A 10,657-nucleotide genomic window follows, 5' to 3' on the forward strand; every position below is an offset into this window, starting at 1 on the left:
CGCTTTTTGAACGAATCGGTTGAATAAATGATTCAGTGATTCACTCATTAACACAGTCAAATGCTCTGTTCCTGAATGAATCAGCTGTTTGAATGAATCGGTTGAATAAATGATTCAGTGATTCACTCATTAACACAGTCAAATGCTCTGTTCCTGAATGAATCAGCTGTTTGAATGAATCGGTTGAATAAATGATTCAGTGATTCACTCATTAACACAGTCAAATGCTCTGTTCCTGAATGAATCAGCTGTTTGAATGAATCGGTTGAATAAATGATTCAGTGATTCACTCATTAACACAGTCAAATGCTCTGTTCCTGAATGAATGAGCTGTTTGAATGAATCGGTTGAATAAATGATTCAGTGATTCACTCATTAACACAGTCAAATGCTCTGTTCCTGAATGAATCAGTCGTTTGAATGAATCGGTTGAATCTCAATGACTCACTCATTAATGGTCACTTTCTGTCACCAAAGTCTTTGCTGTCACCTACTAGCGGTTTTAATTTCATATTTTTTTCATGTTTTAAATTATTTCAAATACCAGTATTCAACGTTTTATGTTAAAAACACAACATTAGACCTATTTATGCATCTGTAACTGCAGTTTAAATGCATTCATGTCCCCTCTGAGATACATTAAACTGTGTAAATACATAAATCTTAATGCTATTTTAAATGCAGATTCCAGAAATGTTTTCTTATGTTGGAATGAAAGACACTAAGTACTGGATGAAGTGCTTCTTATTCTTACCCAAAAATACAAAATGGAAGAAACAGTTAAAACTGAGCACAATCTTGCTGTATGAGCTGTATGAATATTTTATATATATATATTTATTTGGCTCTTTTCCATTTTCCATTTATTTGTACTTTTACTTTCAATACTTAAGTACGTTTAAGATTTTTTAAAATACTTTTCGTACTTAAGTACAATAAATATCATATACTTTAAGACTTTTACTCAAGTAATATTCTAAAGGAAGACTTCAACTTCTACCAAAGTCATTTTTTGGTAAGATACCTGTACTTTTACTTGAGTATGGCTTTCAGGTACTTTATACACCACTACGCACACACACACACACACACACACACACACACACACAGGATGCCTTCTTATGCTTTTAAATGTTCATCCAAGGAGTTAACAAATTTGACTAAGTTTACAGTTTATTTAATGCTATACTATGGGAAACAGTGATCAACTGATCAAAGATTTATCATGTCTCTTCCCTTTCTCCCTCAAACACACAGGCACATACACAGGATGTCATAACTATATAGGCCTATAGTTTTAGGATTCATCAGTGTGGATTATAGTTTTATTATATTAATAAATTACACTTTTTAGAAGTTTTTAATGTGTCAACTCTCACTCTTTCCTACCTGTTATTATATGGCTTTAGTGCTTTTATGGAATAGGAGCTGGTATACATATTCAAGAGTGTGCAAAGATGGGTAGTATTTTGATAGTATGTAGTGGGCCGGTCTGGGCCAAAATGCCAGGGCCGATTTTTTGTCTGGTCAAACGAAATCAGGTTTTGCACGAAGGTTTATAAGAAACAACAGAAATACAACTACATAGACGCCATCTTGGCACCCCCCCAAACGCATTGAATACTGCTCTGAAGCGCTATTTAAGATAGCTAGCCGAGCGAAGGAAGCGAGGAAAAAGATGAGAGCGACAGGTGTGTTCTGTGCAAAAGTCTGTGGCACGTGACGCATACATTCTCCTCTCCCCTTTACATTTGTCACACTTTAACTCTAAACCATACATTTTATATACTTAGAGCATGATTTATCGTGTTTATATTTATTAACAATATCCTAATTGATACTCACATCATATACCAGATAAGGTTTCTCTGACCTCGCATCCTAATGCGTCTCTAGTTCTACCAAGCCTTAAGTTATTTGTTACTATGTGGAATATTTATTTGAATAAAAATAAGTTTTAGTCTACTATTATTTAATAGATCATATATAATGATTATGGAGAACATGCCAAACATGCCAAATAAATTAAAGTCCACAGTGTCCCCAAACAAACACCAGCAAAATGGCTGTGTGGAGGGACTAATGAATATTTATGGGGGTAATTTATATTAATTTTATTTTTATCCGTTTTTCATCATCATCAAACAAACAAACAAAAAAAATTAAGAAAATTGCAAAACAATGAAAAAAAAACTATTTCTTCTGTTTATTTTACTTAACAAGAGTTAAAGTACGAACAGCACAAACATTCCAAGCAATGCATAGCTTTTAAAACACACGCTGAGACAGATCTATCTAGATCATTTTTTTTGTATTCCATTATTTTCGGACTGCTGACTTCTTGGGTCCGGGAGGCTTCTTCTCCTTCTTGGGTGCTGGTGGCTTCTTCTCCTTCTTGGGTGCGGGAGGCTTTTTCTCCTTCTTGGGTGCTGGTGGCTTCTTCTCCTTCTTGGGTCCGGGAGGCTTTTTCTCCTTCTTGGGTGCTGGTGGCTTCTTCTCCTTCTTGGGTCCGGGAGGCTTTTTCTCCTTCTTGGGTCCGGGAGGCTTTTTCTCCTTCTTGGGTGCTGGTGGCTTCTTCTCCTTCTTGGGTCCGGGAGGCTTTTTCTCCTTCTTGGGTCCGGGAGGCTTTTTCTCCTTCTTGGGTGCTGGTGGCTTCTTCTCCTTCTTGGGTCCGGGAGGCTTTTTCTCCTTCTTGGGTGCTGGTGGCTTCTTCTCCTTCTTGGGTCCGGGAGGCTTTTTCTCCTTCTTGGGTGCTGGTGGCTTCTTCTCCTTCTTGGGTCCGGGAGGCTTGGGTCCGGGAGGCTTTTTCTCCTTCTTGGGTCCGGGAGGCTTCTTCTCTTTCTTGGGTGCGGGAGTTTTCTTCTCCTTCTTGGGTGCAGTACACTTCTTTTCTTTCTCTGGTGCAGGAGGTTTCCACTCTTCAGGGGGCTTTCTTTCTATTTTGGCTACAGTTTGATTTATGTTTATGTTTATATTGTCCATGTTATGAGGAGGTCTTTGTTCTAGCATCAGCAACATAAAGCACAACATTATATTAACATTATATACAGTTAGTGTTGTCCTAACATAAATTACAGTACATCACAATTCTATGTATGCTGTATAACAATGCATGTGGCTGTTTTTCTCATTCATCAAAATCCCAACTCACCATTTATTATGTTGTTCACAACGTATAGGTCTGGTGCTGGTGTTGGTGCAGAGTTATTAGCATTGTTATAGTAAATATTTTCTTGTTTAATACTCTCAGTATTACGTCCTGTGACAAAGAAGACACATTAAGAGTTTTTTAGGATGACATCCTTGCTCATAAAAATACTTTATACATTACACTATATTCTATATTAGCTTCTTTACAGTTTATAAAAGTAAACATTCATGTTGTACACTTTAATCTACAACAAATGTAATTATGAATACTGTTGGGCTTGTACAATATGATAACTTTCAAGTCAGATGTTTATATGATGTATTCCCCCCAAAGGTGGTAGATTTCTGTGTGTATCACTGTAAATATAAGTACAGCTGTAACATACACAAATCCAACATCAGATGTGTTTATCTGTCTACTAACAAAATAAACAGACATAGGCCTATTCCTATTTTCCACAATTAATGATTAAAAAATAACTACTTTTGTTGTCCCATGTAACACTGACCCAGGACAGCTATATTATCCACTCATTATTTTTAATGTGCTAAATAGGATATTAGGCCTACATACAGACAGATTGTATACGTTATATTTATTTTTTTACTTACACAGTTGTGGCAGATATACATTGTCCCACTATCAGTACTGTTAAGATGGGACTTTTTCAAAATATTTTCCAACAAGGACTCTCTACTAATAACAGGGTAAACTCACTTTTATGTGGTACTGAGGTTTCAGGATCAGAACGCTTGCGTTTCCTGTTGACACCACCTGTTAACACTAAGCACAGTACACATGTCAAAGATTACACCTGTTGCTGTAGTGCACTCAGAAATCTCCTGCATAAATGAAATGTTCTCTTACTCAGGTCTTTGAGGAGGTATGGTTGATGCTTTTCCAGTGAATAATAAAAGGCCCTTTTGACTTGGTCACCTCCAGAATTTAATGATTCAAAGAGCTTTCTCATTTTTTCTTGATCTGTTTTTTCTTCTTTGATCTCTGCATATTTTTCGGGATGTATCATGCCCTCGCTGTGTAGTTCATCTGCTATTGCCATCACTGTAGTAACCCTTTGAATAAGTTTTGCAGAGTTTTCATCCACAAACTTGGCCTCTGGGAATAAATGAATAAAATTTATTAGACTGCAACTTTTACACCCCTTTTTTTAAACAAACTTTTTATTAAAATTGAGTAACTCAACTTTAAAATAAGACTAATGATAAAATTTGTAAAAAAATAAATAAATAATAATAATAAAGAACTTCTCAGGACTATTATGACTGCACGGTAAAAACGAAAAACAGTACTGGACAATGTACAATTTTTTACCAGGACATTAAGCCTAAAACACAACACAGTGCTAAATTCAAAATTCAGGTAAAACAGAAAAGAGAAAAAAAAAAGCATCAGAGTGAAGTAGCCATTTAGTGACACATGATTATTTTAGTAAGCTGCAGGAATATGCATCTAATGGTGTCTTCATCAGCTGTTTCTTTCTTCAAACTTTTCTTCCATTTTCTATTGTCCATGAAAAATGTATGCTAAAATTGTTTTCTTTAGCAGATATAAAATACTAATGATGAATAGTTTGTGTGTGTGTGTGTGTGTGTGTGTGTTCTTAACCATTTGCCAATTTACATACAAATTTTGTTTATCTTAGTTTTCTTTTGTTTATTTGAATAGCTTAAATAGATAGAGAGAGAGAGAGAGAGAGAGAGAGAGAGAGAGCGAGATCCATGTATTTCCAACACAAGATAACCTTTATTTTACAAATCTAAAACGAATGAATAACTGTTACTCGTTCGTACAGATACCACTACTTCATTATAAAGAAAAACAGAAGCCTGTACATTTCCATAATGTAATCACTATGATCACATTGCTTTACAAAGCTCATTGATAGGCCTAAAATCGTTAGCTGACGGCATGATTTCTATTATGATGGAGAAGATGGAGAAGCGCTCTCTCACTCTCTCTCTCTCTATATATATATATAATGAATGAATGAACGAACGAAGAAGCTATGGCAAAAAATTAATCTTAAACTATGACAAAAAGTATATTAAATTAGATAAGTGGATAATTCAGCAAAACCTTTGGAGCATAAAACAATCTAAAGATGTTATTAAAAGCAAAATAAGTCTACTATTTGTATTCTTATATAATACATTACATTATTGAAAAACTATATAGCTTACACACAGACACAAACACAGACGTTTGGGCAACATGATACGACAGAACGACCTAGATAATCTTTCAGTGCGCAAAACCATGATAATGAAACGCTTCAAAACAGAGCGGCACAAACAAAGGCCATAGAAAGGCCTAGCCTAAGTATACTTTTTTGTTAAGTCTACGTTTTTGTACATGTACCCTAGCGTATGTGTACAGTCGAATGCGTAGCCTTTCAAAGTATAGGCCTACTCCATTTGCGGAGTACGCTTTATATGCTTTATATGGAGTGTAATTCCTAACTCCATTAAACAGACTTTGGCACAAACCGCTAAAACCGGAAGCGAGTATGACGTCACTGAAAGACAGCAATAAACTCCAGCAACATATCTATGTAAAAAAAAAAAAAAAAAACCCAACATATCTATGTCTAGATTAATTTTTCAATCCAATCATAAAATCTCTCCTAGAGGAAAATGTTTTTGGAATGCACAGATTGCTGATATATACTGGAAAAAGGCATGGTTAAATCCATATCAGTTCTGTAGGCCTATATTGAATAAAGTTAAAGAGGTAATTTAAAATTCTCCACAAAATCTACCCATGTGAAGTTTTATTATCAAAATTCATGGACATTGAAAACAAATGCAGTTTTTGTAATGCACAAGAGGAAGATCTGAAATTTGATGTTAATTAAAAAAAGCAACATATCTATCTCCAGCAAGATAAAGTGATTTTATTCACATCCACAGCACTTTATCAACACATAAATTATTATAATGGGAATACACCCTATCATCTAAGAGAGAGAGAGAGTTTTACTGTGCTGAAAGCGACGCACTTGTTGCTGCATAGATTGACAGGACGAGTTTCTGCCTACTTTAATTAAGGGTGTAAATATTCTTCTGTTCTGTCCCTCATATTGAGCTATGACTTAAACGAAAACTTATTCGCGAATTAGTGCTTGTCTATACTTTATGGTCTGCTCTCCTTGTGCAGTATAAAATAATTATGCTTATGTTACTATTAATCATATTAACCTCAATAATTATAAATAATTGCTGTCGTCTGAAACAAACGCTGCAACTATAGCCTACTGTTGAAAATAAAAAAAATAAAAAAATAAAATAGGCCTAGTGCTTTGCTATAATTCCCGCACGCTTCAAGTACTTTTTCATAAATCTGACTGTTTTCAAGGGTTTCCAGGACTTACATTTTAAAAAGTAAAATTCTTCAATCACTTTAAGCACATTGTACGAACCCTCAAGTTAATTAAATTGAACAAAACGCTAATATTTTGATAGCACATATCATATCCTTATCCGCACATCATGTATGATTTGTACCTTCGCATTGTTCCTGCTTCCCTCCTTCGTGGTCTTTCTCGCTCATTTTGTGGATAATCCCAAACCCACGAATACAGATGATGAATTATTAAAAATATATATTATTGTAAACCTGTCCAGGCTAACCGTTTCAACTCTTCCTTGTTCCCCGTATAGAGATAAAACGAAAGTGGTTTGGTTATGGTGAAAGAAGATATGATTGGTCCAGCTGATTCGCACGGCAAAACTGCCATGTTCATACACACACACACACACATGCACACACACACACACACACACACACACACGTTTGTTTTTGTGAAAAGTTGGGACATCTCATAGGCGTAATGGTTTTTATACTGTACAATGGCCCTACAACTAACCCCTTACAAGAAACTTTGTACAGTTTTACTTTCTCAAAAAAACTCACTCTGTATGATCTATAAGCATTTTGAAAAGTGGGGCAATGTCCTCATAAGTCACCTTCACCTTGTATTACCTGTGTCATTATACAAATTTATGTCCTCATTTGTCACAAAAAACGCGCGCGCACACGCACACACACACACACACATGTAAAAAGCTTTCAAAATCCTTTTTTTTTGTCCTAATCATTGTTGCATAATGTTACATCTCACACTGATGGATATCTTAATGTTACATCTCACTCCAGGCAGGGTATGTTACAGCTAGTCCGGACTATGGGGTGATTAGTAACAATTCACTCCTCGTGTTTAAAACTAAACCATGCATTTTCTATTTGTGCTGCAAAGATAACATCTACGCAGACACTATAGCAGACACTTGTAACTTTGAATCACATTTTGAATGCACTGGCTTAAAAGAACCCCAAGATACACACAGAAATGTCAGAAATGTTACAACCAGCCCTGGTCTCCCCCTACAGAACTAAAAGTTTTATCATATCTCAGTTTAACCTCCCAGTTCACCTCCCTTACCAATTAGCAGAACTGTTTGCTTATAAGTAGCTGAAAGTAGTTCTGCTTAGCTACATCTATTCAAGTGAGAATAAAGACAGATGCAGAATTCAAATTCACACAAATACTTCCCTTATCATTCCTGCCATAGAAAGATATTTCATAGTAAGAGTGTAAGCTATGCTAGTATGCGATTCCGAAGTAATGGAAAAGTCCTCTCAAGTGTTTTTTGCTCCATTCAAATCATGGGCTCATGCTCATACCTTGAGCATAGATCTGAAGTACAATCTTTTGACATATCAGTATCCAGAATAATCAAATTCAATTATTTGCCAGGTAAGAAATTTAATTACAAAATTAAAAAAATGAACTGTGCAAACCAATTCACAAAGCTATCAATGAGAAGGGAAACCAGTGAAAAGAGAAGCACATTATTTAAATGCAGTGTGAAAGAAAATGAACAGTATAAATGCATTCAACATTACAAATGCAGCTCTAAATGGCATAAAAGCAAGTATATGACAATTCACAAGAATTATGACATCACTGATGCAAGTCAGTGGATGATTTACATTGATTTAAGTTTAATCATAAATTTATTCAAAAGTGGGTATACAAAATGTTTTTAAAAAGTAGGTGTAATAATTTGTTACATTTATATAGCGCTTTTCTAGGCACTCAAAGTGCTTTACATACAAGGGGGGAATCTCTTCATCTACCACCAGTGTGCAGCATCCACCTGGATGATGCGCTGCAGCCATCTTGCGCCAGAACGCCCACCACACACCTGCTTACTGGTGGAGAGGAGACAATCAGTGTATGGGGATGATTAGGAGGCCATGATGGTCAGAGGCCAATGGGCAAATTTGGCCAGGATGCCGGGGGTTCCACCCCTACTCTTTTTCAAAGGACATCCTGGGATTTTTAATGACCACAGAGAGTCAGGACCTCGGTGTGCATATAACAAGTTCAACACCTGTTTGGAAAAAACTACAATGTATAGAATCTACAATGTAACAGAATATCAAGATGTTTGCAAGCACTGCAATAAAATCAAAATCTTTTATAATATAAAGACTTGGCTAATCCTTTATCTTCAGCTGCATCTTATTTTCCAAGTGATGTCTGTTTGCGTGTCTTGGTTGCAGGGGTCTTCAGTTTCTTGGTTGCAGGGGGCTTCATTTGGTAAAGAAAGATTACAGGATGTTTACTAACATTGTGGACTGCATTTAATATTTGTTATTAACTGGTGTGTCTTAAACTTTCATCTAAAAAAATAGACATTTGAGTGAACAATTTATTAATGCTAATTTTTGCTCAAGGACAGGATTTCAGCAATCTTTTTTGCTTTGCCTGCCAGCATTTTCTTTTTAATTTCAGTGTTTGATATTCTAATACAGTAGCCTACATAACATGCAAATGAAAACGGGTTTCACTCACTATTCAGTTTTACCGGAGCTGGTTGCCATCCATGTAATCCATTGCCTCACCACCTGATATCAGCCACACAACAGGTCACATTAGGCTACGCATACAGGTAGGTTCAAGTTTATAAATTATTTAACTCCAACTGTAGATTCTCTTACCCAGTTCTCTGAAGAGGTATGGCTCATTATTTCTCAGAGCATAATAAAAGGCTTTTTTCACATGGTCTCCTCCAGCATTAAGCGCTTCAGATAGCTTTCTCATTTTGCTCTGGCTGGTTTTCTCTTCTTTGATCTCTGAATATTTCTCATTATGCATCATGTCCTGATTTTTTTAGTTCATCTGCTATTGCCATCACGGAGGTAACCCTCTGAACAAGCACAGCGTAGTTCCTATCCACAAACTGGGCCTCTGGGCATAAAAAAAATACATATATATATATCATACATTGCAGTTTACGATTATTTGTCGGCTGTACATTAAACCAAAGCTGTATTCATTTGACCATAACTCTTCAACCGTTTGCACCATCTAAATAATTCAAATTGCTCCAGACAGCAGACCACATAGCCTACACTTTTCGACAATATATGGCTTATTACGGTAATTTCTTGCACTCAGTCGACAAAGGACGACTGATTTCCGGGACGGGAGAATTTGAATGGAGAGATAGGGAGAGCGGAGTTATGGATTGCATAAAATAATAAACGAAACGAACAAAAACATGGTCAAGAAGGAGTAAACGGCACAAGAGAATTGAATTCACTGAAATTGAGTGTTTATTATTATACATTACTGACACTCTATCCTCAGTTAAGTGCTTTGACACAATCTGTGTTGTTAAAAGCGCTATAAATAAAGGTGACTTGACTTCACAAAATAGAGATTTAGATTTGCTTTAAACTATTGGAGTTTAAGTCTTTTCCCACTTACCAGATCTATTCATCGTGTCGGATAACAGACCTTGATCCCGAGAATTAAAATAAAATCAGCCAGGTAGGCTACTTTTTAACGCTTAATATACCGAATCTAACACGCAATCCTAAAATTCTGCCTGTTTAACCGAACTAGTTTCACGTAAAGAAAAAGGTTGCACACTTCCCGTGGCGCCAGCTAAAAAGCGAAAGCAGTTTTCAGTGTAAATGACAAAGGCTTGACGTGTACAGTATGCAATACTTTCCGCGTAAAAATCGTCATCGGAGGGTGTGCGCGGATAGTCGCGTGTCTCCCATTTTTTGTGACAGAGCTCGTGCTACAAAAGCATTAACTGCGCATGCGCAGGCAGGCGTGAAGACGCTCGTTGCTATTCGCATTTATACAATCCGTCGATAAAACAATATAAAGACAGCCAGATGTGCAATAGTTTGTTTACATGTTTGTTTACTGTTCAAGCCGATCTACTGTGCATGTATGGAACACCCCCAGCGCACGCTTTTGGTTTTATAAATACATGTAGTCCGCGTCCGCGCTGTCCGTGTGCGCGTCCGGATTGCACACGCGGAAAGTATAACACAGGTTTAAGGCGTTACGTCCATCACCATCACCAGGGCCGTGCACAGGGGGGTGTCCCGGTGGCTAGAGCCACTGCCCCTCTGCCCTCATCGGCTGAGGTCAGGGCTGGACTGGGACAAAAAATCGGC

General features: G+C 36.7%; 1 protein-coding gene and 1 long non-coding RNA gene across 3 annotated transcripts; both read right to left on the minus strand.

The window, feature by feature from the left end:
- Positions 1-2,094: 2,094 nt before the first annotated feature.
- On the minus strand, positions 2,095-6,944 carry LOC306845570 (uncharacterized protein). Of its 2 annotated transcripts, none has more exons than XM_079378442.1 (5): positions 6,676-6,929; positions 4,019-4,267; positions 3,869-3,934; positions 3,152-3,259; positions 2,095-3,002 (listed from the first exon to the last, which is right to left on the minus strand). In XM_079378442.1, exons 1-5 carry the CDS (start codon positions 6,719-6,721, stop codon positions 2,320-2,322), a joined length of 1,152 nt encoding a protein of 383 aa, XP_079234568.1. In that variant the 5' UTR covers positions 6,722-6,929; the 3' UTR covers positions 2,095-2,319. The 2 variants fall into 2 exon arrangements, with proteins under 2 accessions (XP_079234568.1, XP_079234569.1); XM_079378443.1 differs by having other exon boundaries at positions 2,213-3,002; positions 3,869-3,925; positions 6,676-6,944.
- A 979-nt stretch (positions 6,945-7,923) lies between these two features.
- On the minus strand, positions 7,924-10,271 carry LOC306845862. The gene is made up of 4 exons (XR_013782017.1): positions 9,951-10,271; positions 9,179-9,428; positions 9,033-9,085; positions 7,924-8,768 (listed from the first exon to the last, which is right to left on the minus strand). It is a non-coding gene; the product is annotated as an uncharacterized lncRNA (long non-coding RNA).
- Positions 10,272-10,657: the final 386 nt, after the last annotated feature.

Source organism: Barbus barbus, assembly GCF_936440315.1.
Source record: "Barbus barbus genome assembly, chromosome: 26".
In the NCBI taxonomy this organism is placed as follows: Eukaryota; Metazoa; Chordata; class Actinopteri; order Cypriniformes; family Cyprinidae; genus Barbus; species Barbus barbus.

Excerpts from the sequence above, each read along its gene's own strand:
- LOC306845570 (XM_079378442.1), bottom strand. The coding sequence starts at position 6,721 with ATGAGCGAGAAAGACCACGAAGGAGGGAAGCAGGAACAATGCGAAG. Across the intron at positions 3,935-4,018 it reads ATACCTCCTCAAAGACCTGA|TGTTAACAGGTGGTGTCAAC; the intron begins GTAAGAGAACAT and ends TACTGTGCTTAG. Across the intron at positions 3,003-3,151 it reads TGTGAACAACATAATAAATG|AACAAAGACCTCCTCATAAC; the intron begins GTGAGTTGGGAT and ends TGCTGATGCTAG.